Source organism: Terrapene carolina, unplaced genomic scaffold, assembly GCF_002925995.2.
Source record: "Terrapene carolina triunguis isolate 2854851 unplaced genomic scaffold, T_m_triunguis-2.0 Scaffold192, whole genome shotgun sequence".
Classification (NCBI taxonomy): Eukaryota; Metazoa; Chordata; order Testudines; family Emydidae; genus Terrapene; species Terrapene triunguis.
The window spans coordinates 13,479,583-13,489,533 of NW_020664543.1; the positions used below are offsets into that span (position 1 = coordinate 13,479,583).

General features: G+C 48.1%; 1 protein-coding gene across 1 annotated transcript; it reads right to left on the reverse strand.

Annotated features, from left to right (window-relative positions):
* Nucleotides 1–1,008: 1,008 nt before the first annotated feature.
* On the reverse strand, nucleotides 1,009–9,423 carry LOC112118307 (CMRF35-like molecule 3). Its single transcript, XM_024216567.1, has 4 exons — nucleotides 9,243–9,423; nucleotides 8,041–8,179; nucleotides 2,163–2,303; nucleotides 1,009–1,514 (listed from the first exon to the last, which is right to left on the reverse strand). Exons 1-4 carry the CDS (start codon nucleotides 9,421–9,423, stop codon nucleotides 1,475–1,477), a joined length of 501 nt encoding a protein of 166 aa, XP_024072335.1. The 3' UTR covers nucleotides 1,009–1,474.
* Between the last annotated feature and the right edge of the window lie 528 nt (nucleotides 9,424–9,951).

A 9,951-nucleotide genomic window follows, 5' to 3' on the forward strand; every position in this document is an offset into this window, starting at 1 on the left:
GGGTGCCTGGCTCAGAGGGGCTGGGCTCGTAGCTGGGGGTCAGGGCTGAGGGGGCGGGGCGGGGGGTGTCCGCCTCAGAGGGGCTGGGCTCGGAGCTGGGGGTTAGGGATGGGGGGATGCCCGGCTCAGAGGGGCTTACCTTACCCAGAGCCTCAGTGAGCCGCGTCCAGGAGCTCCTGCCACTCAGCCCGCCAGAGCTCGCAGCCCCGCCCCCTTACCACGCGGCTCCGAGCGGGAGGACCTCAGGCCCCGCTCGAGCCACGCCGCTGCCTCGCTGTCCAGGGCCGCTCCTGGATGCGGCGCGCTGAGGCGCCGGGGGATGGGGAAAGGGCTTGGAATTGTATATGCTGCGACATTTATGATTTTGTTGGTAACTTTAATAAAACTGCTAAAAGATAGATGCTTTCGCAATTATCTGTGGTTTCATGTGTTTCTATGGGCTCTAGGTCCAGAACAAACAGAGATAACTCTGTTGAACTTGAGACTGTAACCGCCAGAGCTGAACCCCCTGAAGCATAATTAACATTAAATAGAATAAAAGGCTACACGAGGTAATCTCGTCTCCGCTGACTCTGTCTCTGTGATTTCAGTAGCGTTGCAGCTGTTTATGCCATCTGTGAATCTGGCTCTTTGCTCTCCTACCTCTGCAGCCCGTTTCACATGTTCATCCCCGTGGGACTCTCCTGTCTCACTGGCATGAGCTGTTCATTGGGAAATTTTGCGAGTAATGAATGATAAGGATTCAGATACCCCTGAGCATGGGCTGCAGAGAGACAAACACCTCTAAGAGATTCCAAATCCGGGGAGAGTGGAAATACAGCTTAGCGCAGACTACCTTTTATGGGCATGTCTACACTACCGAAGGAATTGAGCTGATCGCTTATTACAGATACAATCTGACATCAGCCCCTTCCCATGTTGTCCTTGGCACCCTGTTATTGAGTCATTCTAAGGAACTCAGTCCGGAAGAGAGAAAAGAGCTTTTTATTAGCAATTGTCTAACTTTGAAGCGCGGAAATTATGGCGGACAAAGGGGGAGTGTGCCAAACCTGCAGACCCATACAAAGTCTTTCTAGAAATGCTCCCAGTCATCCAGAAGGTGAAGCCACCAGGAATATGTTCTGTTTCGAGTTGCTGTGAAGAACGAGAAGCACTGGGCGGTAAGTAAATCTGTGAAAACAGTCTCGCTGGGAATGGGACACATTCAGCAGCAACACTAGCATCTCAGTACAGGGGGACCTGGCATAAGAAGAATAATGGAGGAACAGGAATCTGAAAGCTTCTATGTAACTGCAGGGAAATGAGAACAAGCGCTAAAAATTCCAACAGTAGGAGGGGAAACGTTCCAAGAGCATTGAGCTTCATCCAGTATTTTTTTTCCCACGCTTTCCTTGATGACGAGAGGGGGATGTCCTACTGCGTGTGTTTGGATTCATATTGGCATAGATGGTCTGCTGATGTGAGGTTGGAAATTTCACTGTGCCAGGAGCAACCTCTTCTGTCGATCTTGAAGCCTGAAACAAAAGCACCATGAATCAGAGGACGCAGATTAGTTTGGAGCGGCTCCGGGCACCAGCGAAAAATGACCTCAACTGATTCTGTTGCACTTTCCTGTAGAGTTCATTAGCTGTTGCCACTAGATAAGACTGGTGATCTTTAAGACAGAGGAAAAGGCTCTGTGAAGGAAGGGCCAGAGGGAAGAATTTGCCCACACATTCTCTTCATTACTTAATTACTCCATCAGCTAGTGGGAAAATGTCTCATGTCTCTTTTCCATGGAAAAGTAGGACAAACCCAAATATTTTTGGCATTTCTATGGAAAACTTGGACTTGTCATCAAAAAATCAAATAACCAAAAACCAATTTTCTTTTGTTTTCATTAACAAAAACCAAAACCAATTCCAGTTGAAAACTGCCCCAAACTGCAAAATGTTCCAGTTTTTGGCTATTTGGTTTTTTGATGAAAAATCAAAACTTCATAGATGCTATCTATCTATGAATTCTTTTATTGAAAATCCAATTTTCCATTGGAAAAATGTTGATGGAAAATATCTGACCAGCCTTATCCCCTGCTCTGGTCTCATGAAGAATTCCCATGCTGGTGACTTATGCTCTCCAGCAGCACTCAGCTAACAGTGGTAACCATTGGGCTTTCTTCCTACCTGGGTCTCATGAATGACATTTTCATAGGCAGCCTCATCAGCTGCTGAGTCCGGTGTCTCCTCCATGGGCATGCAGATGGCTGCCTTACAAGAGGCTGCAGGTTCACTGGTAACGAAGGGCGACGGGGTGTTTCCAGGTACCTGAAACAGGCATGTGAGGTGTTCAGAACAAAGAGAAAACTCCGAGTCCCTTCTTTCCAAAGGTCCACACTGGGGAGCTATAGGGCTAGAGAAGCGAGGAATCAGTTTCTCCTCTGCACCTTTGCTGAATGTGTTTGAATAATGACCCCTAAACAGAGTCAGCAGTGGAGTTGAATTTGACACTTTCAGCATTAAAAGACTGAAAACGCCACCACTTACGCTACAGCAGTAACGCTGCTAAGTGGTAGTTGTAGTCAACTCCTTTATGTGGACCAGCCACTAGAGGGGGAGAAAGTCACACGTCGTGCTAGTGTGGGTCACATCGGCAGTTACTTCAGCACAGGGGAGACAGATGCCCCCTTTCGAGGGCTGATATTCAGCACTAGGTGACCGATCCTTGGAACACTGCCTTTTTCAGCTTTTGAGCAATGTGTGAAATATTCTAAACTCAGGCATCTGCCTCGGGTCTGCCTTACCAGCCGATAGGGATGGAAGTTCTTTTCCCTTTGTCCAGGCGCTCCCTCAAGGGCTGAAAGAACCAGAAAGAGGAAGTGCATCAAAGGAAGTCAAGCTATTTTTAGGTGTGTCTAGGTGTTTCTAAGGCCCTCGGCACACCAATAGCTGAGCACTTCGATGCAGTGCCAGGTATATGAAGCTCTCCTTGGAAAAGGCGTAACACTTAGCAATTTTCATTGTCTGGGCTTTTTGAGAATGAGTTTGGTAAACACTGGACTGTCTGGGTACTTATGTAACCCACTGAACTTGGGTGACCCGGTGGTGCTAACATGGACTCAGCCCAGTAGGCCTAAATCAGTGGTTCTCAACCTATTTACCATTGTGGGCCGCAGCCAATACTACCTGTATGACCCTGAGGATGTCACATGGGCCGCAGCTCTGTATTGATTGGGCTGCAAGCAGCCTGCGGGCCGCAGGTTGAGAACCACTGGCCTAAATGAACCAGGTGAACCTCCCAGTACAGAAGTAGTTCTAGGTCTCTGGATCCCCAGATCCACTCTGCTTTTCACTGCACGTGGAAAGTGGCAACATTGGCTCTACAGTGTGTTTGCCCTTCCTCCACAGCTCAGCCTCTCTTTCCTGCTACCATGAGGTTAGGAGTCTGCGGATATGTTTGGCAAGGAGAGGACAGAGCCAGGTAACACTACCCAGGGAGGACTTCCCATAGTTAAGCAGGGCAGAAACTTGCCAGAGAGTTTAACACTGGTCTGACTGGCCTCAGCGTCACATGGTGGGATCATTATGCCCAGCTTTGGGAGCATTTCTTGGGAGCCAGCTATGCTGCCAAAGGAGAGTCAGCTGCCACCAGCAATGCAGAGAGACATTGGGACAAGGTGGCCTCAGGCTCTGTGTACTTGTAACTAGGTTTGAGAGGCAAATAGAAGATCTTGGGCATGTGCCAGCAGCATTTAAACCCAGCAGGGTCATGTGGTTCAGGTGGCTCCAGGGTAATGGAGCGCAAACAGGTAACCAGGTAAGTCACTTTGGGTGTGAATGACACACCATGGGATAGCAGCCGGAGGGCGAACGGAATGGCTGTGGGCACCATGGAATAGGGATGCCCTGATATAACCCCCACCAAAATAGTTAAGTTGCTTCCATAGTGGTTTAATTTTTTTGAAAGAAGGTGCAAGATAAACAGATATAAGACATTTCCTGCCAGGACAAAGGGAAGTTAAACTGGTGCAACTTTCTCACGTAGACAAGCCCTGGCTCTTCTGCTTTGTGTGTGTGTGATACAGGCAGTGGGAAAATCATTAACTTTCCTTTTGCTTTCGAAACAGCTGCAGCGTTCTTTCTTACCGTGTGCCAGAGCCAGTAAAAGAGAACTCCAGTATCAGGCTAATTAAAGCCCAGCTGCAGGTCATTGAAGCTAGGAGGAAAGATCAGTGTTACCCAATAAAAGGAGGTCTTACAGAGGTTGTTCCAGGAGGGAGGGAATTGGTCTCTTTGCTTCTGGCTATTAGAACCTGCCTAGCCCAGCTGTGGCTAATAAAGTCAGAGGTTCAGCAATTCCCAGAGTGCAAAACCCAAGCCAGCCTGGGGCTTTGGAGGTACAGAAAGCCTTTATAGCAGTGGCTGTCAAAGAGCTGATGATTCACCATCAGGTTAGTGAGAGACTTTCTACTGCTGGGTTTCTCAATTGTTTTCTTTTGATTTCTATTGGAACGTATGCACTTAAAAAATTGCAGGCTTCTTAGAAATAAACATGCCCACCCATCCAGTTGGCCTGTGTTAGATGCCTATGCTATGACTGGGATTGGGGTTTGATCCTGTGTAGACCGGCTGCCTTCCAATTTTCGCATGCCCTGTCTGTGTGAGGGGTTGCTGGGGTGGGAGTGGCTGTGGCTAGAGGCTTGTGATATATTTGGAGACAGTTTCTCTGCAGTTACGTTTGGTGGAAGGAGCACTGCGGGTCAGAGAAATGAAACTGAATATGCAGGCTGCACTGAGCGAAGAGTAAAGTGACTCATTACTTGGGAAAGGGATCATTTTTACCTTTGTTTCTCCTCTGCGTCATCCTTCTAAACAGTACAACAGTGAGCAAAATCAGAAGCAGAACCAGCAGGATGCATGGTGTCAGGATATGGAGGACTGGGTCTGTTGTACTAAAAGCAAGAGGAAAAGAGAGTCTGTATCTACCCTGCTTGATACTTGCACTTTGTTTAGGTAGCATTTTAATCAAAGAGCTCATTGCCTTTGACTGAGACGTGTGAGTATTACCCCCATTTTGCAGAGAGAGAAACTGAGGCATGGATGTTTAGTGACTATCTCCAATGTGCTACAGTGAGATAGTGGAAGAGCTGGGAACAGAATTTGGATCTCCTAACTCCCCGCCGTACAGTCTAAGTGCTAGTCCCTTGACTTCAGCAGCCAGTTAATTTTTTACATTTACATTCCTAATGCTCAGCGAGGCAGAGCTGGGTTCAGATGGGAACTGGCAGGCACTGATGTGTGTGCTTTGTCTCGTGTCTAGAAAACCTCTGGGTGCAATTGCCTGTGGCCTCAGCCCCTGGAGTCCTGTGATAAGGGCAGAGTCTCAGCTTTCATTTTTTAAAAAGTCTCTAGCCCTCATGGTTGCCAATGTAGAAGCAGAGAAAGAAGAGGAGGGTTTAAGTGCAGCTATTTAACAGCAGAGACAGAGCAATTGTTGAGCTAAATTTTAGCCTAATATTGCGAGACCTGTAAAAGCAGGGCTTATATTAGAAGCAAGTGAGAAATAGCAAAATAGTCAGTGTGACTTAGCCTTGAGATAAAAAAAAAAATTAAAAAAAATAGCCTAAATAAAATGCCGATGTTTTTAATTAATTCACGTCACAAGAGGTATAAATGTTTGTGTGATTTTGTTTGTACTTTGGAGAAACTGAGGCAGAGATGCTCTCTGCCAGCTGTATTCTTCCCTTGCAATTGCTTGAATAAAGCTGTCTGATTTTGTTGCTTCCAACCTAAGAGTGGAGTTTGTTTCTACCACAATATTTGGTGCCATGACTTGGATGGCTATGCCCAGCTGATGCAGTGACCGCTACAGACCGTCCCCCTTTGAACCCCAGGCGCCAACTCAGAGGTAAGAGACCTTTTGAAATCTCTATTGGGGTATCAGAGGAGGACTGACCGTGGGGCTGTCTGTCCCTTTGGGCTCACGCCATGCGAACTTTTGTTTATGCAACAAGATCAGACACAAAGTGGTGTTGGGGAACTGGTTGCCCCATGTAAGGTTAGTTGTATGCGTACGCAGGGCTCGGAAATGTGGTGTTGCCCCAGGGTAAGCCAATGTGTGGCTTAAGTCAGACCTATTAAGTTGAGGGGTTGTAATAATGCATTCAAAAAAACACAGGTGTGTTCAGTCCGGACAAAGGGGTTGTGATGACGCCCTCTTTTAAAAACAAGAAACAAGTGAGAAACTGCAAAATAGTCCGTGTGACCTAGCCTTGAGTTAACGATGTTTTGAAGAAAAGAGGAAAAAAAAAAAATTAATAGCCTAAATAAAATGCAAATGTTTTTAATGCACGTCACAAAAAATATAAATGTTTGTGTGATTTTTGTTTGTACTTTAAAAAAACCAAGGCAAAAATGCTCTCTGCCAGCTGTATTCTTCCCTTGCAATTGCTTAAATAAAGCTGTCTCTGATTTTGTTGCTTCCAACCTAAAAGTAAAGTTTGTTTCTACCACGCCAAGAAAGGCTTGCTGGTGTGACCTGAGTGTGGCTGGAAAATAGCTCTATCATGCATTGTGAAATCTGTCTGTAGGTATCATAATTCCTATGGCTGGAACGCAGCTGGGACTGGGACAGCTTCCTCTCCACAAATGCTGCTGAGGTCCAGCAGCTTGGCATTGCTCCAAGCGGGGGATCTCCTGGTGCGTGGAGCAGCCATGGTCACCTGGAAAGATGCACTGAGACCACCGCACGTGTCACCGAGCAAACAAGAAGGGGACTTGCAAAATTCCCAAGGAATTTAAGAGATGGGACTCCTGGTTGGTCACCTGAAGGCAGGGCAGTAGCGTTCAAACCGATGACCAGAGAGGCGAGAACAGGCATTGTGGGACACCTCCCGGAGGCCAATTGCAGCACTGGCACTGTGGAGCTGTAGCCCCGGTGCAGAAAGCTCTACGCCTCTTGTCGGGGTGTTTTTTAACAGTGCTGCAACTGCGCAGTTTCTGCACACTAAGTGGCTTGGCAGTGTGTACACCTCAGGAGTTACACCGCAGTAAGCTGCTTTACTGCACAGAAACTTGCCAGTGTAGACAGATGCTCTTGGAGTTGAGCATGTCTCTAAACCTCCAGCACTATGGGTGTCCTCTGCAGGGAGTGCCTGCCCTCCGAGAGCAGTGTAGAAACCCCGGCCGTGCCAAAATGTTGCATGAAATGGGCTCCCCCACAGTGCCCTTTTGTCAGGGGCTGTTGGTCTCGAACCCTGGTCCACAGGACTCTTAACAGCTGGTATGTTCCAACGTGCCACCAGAACGCAAACCTGAACTTTGACCGAGGACTCCAGTCCTGGGATCTGAGTGAGAAAACTCAGAGGGTCCGGACTGGTTTCTGCTTCTATTTAAACTGAGCAGAGGTACAGGAAATGGTCTGTGCAACTGGGTTTTTCCATGCTTAGGCCCACCTACCCTTGTCTACCAGCTCCTGGTACCTGACATAGGCACTGACTCCGTGGGTGCTCCAGGGCTGGAGCACCCATGGGGGGAAAATTAGTGGGTGCTCTGCACCCACCGGCAGCCAAGCTCCCCTCCCCCCCCCCCTCCCCTGAGCGCGCCGCGTCCCTGCTCCTCCACCTACCTCCCAGTGCTTCCTGCCCGGCTGCTGCCAAACAGCTGTTAGGCCGCTCCGGGAGGGGGAGGGAGGAACGGGAATGTGGCGTGCTTGGGGGAAGAGGCGGGGCCAGGGCAGAGATTTGGGGAAAAAAGTTGGAATAGGAGCAGGGAGGGGGTGGGGCCTCATGGAAGGGGTGGAGTCGGGGCGGGGCCGGGGGGAGCAGAAGTTGGCGGCTATGGTACCTGATTCTGACATCCTGATCTGGCACACCCTGTGAGCCTGGGCCTCTGGTCTGTCTTGGACTCTGATCTTCTGGTAACACCTGACTCTTGGTCTGCCCTCTGGCCTATCTCAGATACAGGTCTCCTGGTATCCAGACCTGGCCTGGCTCCTGCTCTGACCACTAGGTCAGACTGCCCACATCCTGGTCATGACCCCTCTAGAATGTGCCTGGACACTCACCCTGCAGGAGGGTTGCTGCTGTGAACCATGGAGTTGGATTCAGCCACTTCAGGGGCAGTCCATCTGAAAGGAGACTCAGTGGAGGCAGCATGAACTGTTGTCTCTCTCATTGGTGCTGGGGGTGGTGAGGCAGGAACAGCTGTGAACAGGCAGACTTAGCTGTGTTAACAGTCTTCGGATTTTTGCCGAATATTTTGGCTTCATATTAATTGAGTATATACTTGCCTTTGTCTTCAAGGTATTGAACACCCTGTTTATGCATTTGCTGGATGACTCCTATTAATAATACCTAGCTCTTACATAGCAGCGATGTGGGACGCTTTGGTTTTAACCCTGTGGCTCTACTTAGATCTCCTGGTTTATTTCTTGTGGACTGAAACTGCAAATAGCTATTAAAGGTTTAGAAAGATGAAGCCTGGTTTCCTGTGCAGTGATCGCTGCCCTGTCCCATCGCCTTACAAATATAGTATTAACGGCCTGACCACGACGCACGCAAAGCTCCAATTAACTTGTAACGAGAGTTTGACTTTCAGCAAAAATATCCCAGCTCAGGGCGGACACAGCCAAGTTGCTGCTGCACATGTGTAACTTAAACATTCTGTTTTGTTACTAGGCTCTCGCTCCGCCGGCTGTTTCTGGCCTCCCCTCTTCTTCCCCACGCCATCCTAGCCCAAGTCAGTATTCGTTCTCCTACACCCGTCTCTGGCACTTCTTTATACTGGAACATGGGAATTGTCGTACTCGATCAAACCAGTGGTCCATGCAGATGTGCCTCTGACAGTGGCCACTACTTTAGAGGAAGGGGCAAGAGTCCCATAATTAAGGAATAATCTGCTCATAGCGGACACTTCTTCCAGCTCCCCTCATTTGGTGGTTGGTTTTTGCCCTGAAGCAGGAGGGTTTATATCCCTTATACATTTCTCTTCAGTTTAGGCCTGGTCTAAAAACACAGTTGCACTGATTGAACTACACGTGACTTTAAACCAAGTTAGTTCAACTAGTACAACCTTGTGCTTGGACACTCCTAGACCCCAGGTTTAAAATTGTTTTTATCAGTTTAGCTTACATCTTCGGACTGGTCTACATACAAACGTGCACTGCAGTAATTACGTCTGGTTACAATTCACACTCCTTGTTCCAGTATAAGTCTGTGTGCAGACTTAAGGCAGTAAAAATCAAAGAAGACTCATGCAGGAACTTACCTGGAAGAACATTCACTTTCACAGAGAACATGAGATCCAATCCCAGTTTGTCTATCCCACACCAGTAAGTCCCGGAGTCTTTCTCTGTGAGGTTTTTCATGGTCACTATGAACGTGCAGAAAGTGTGAATGTCTTTGATGGAGACTCTGTCGTGCTTCACAATTGCCTCTGACCCTGTCATAACAACTATGAGGCAGGATGTCCAAGTTGTTCCTCTGCACCAGTATTTAATATAATTCTCATAGCCTCTGCCATACCAACACTGTACAGTTAGCTCTCCGCCCAGGGGACCGCTTGCCTCCTGAGGGCCAATCAAAGCCCAACATCCTACCAAAAAAAATCCAGAAAGAAATGGAGATAAGAACATAAGAACGGCAATACTGGGTCAGACCAAAGGTCCATCTAGCTCAGTATCCTGTCTTCAGACAGTGGCCAATGCCAAATGCTTCAGAGGGAGTGAACAGAACCGATGGATATAAACTGGCCATCAACAAGTTTAGGCTTGAAATTAGATGAAGGTTTCTAACCATCAGAGGAGTGAAGTTCTGAACAGCCTTCCACGGGGAGTAGAGGGGCAAAAAACCTTACTGGCTTCACGACTGAGCTTGATAAGTTTATGGAGGGGATGACAAGACTGCCTATAATAGCATCTAGCCGATCTGCGACAGCTATTAGCAAATATCTCCAACGGCTGGCGATGGGACACTAG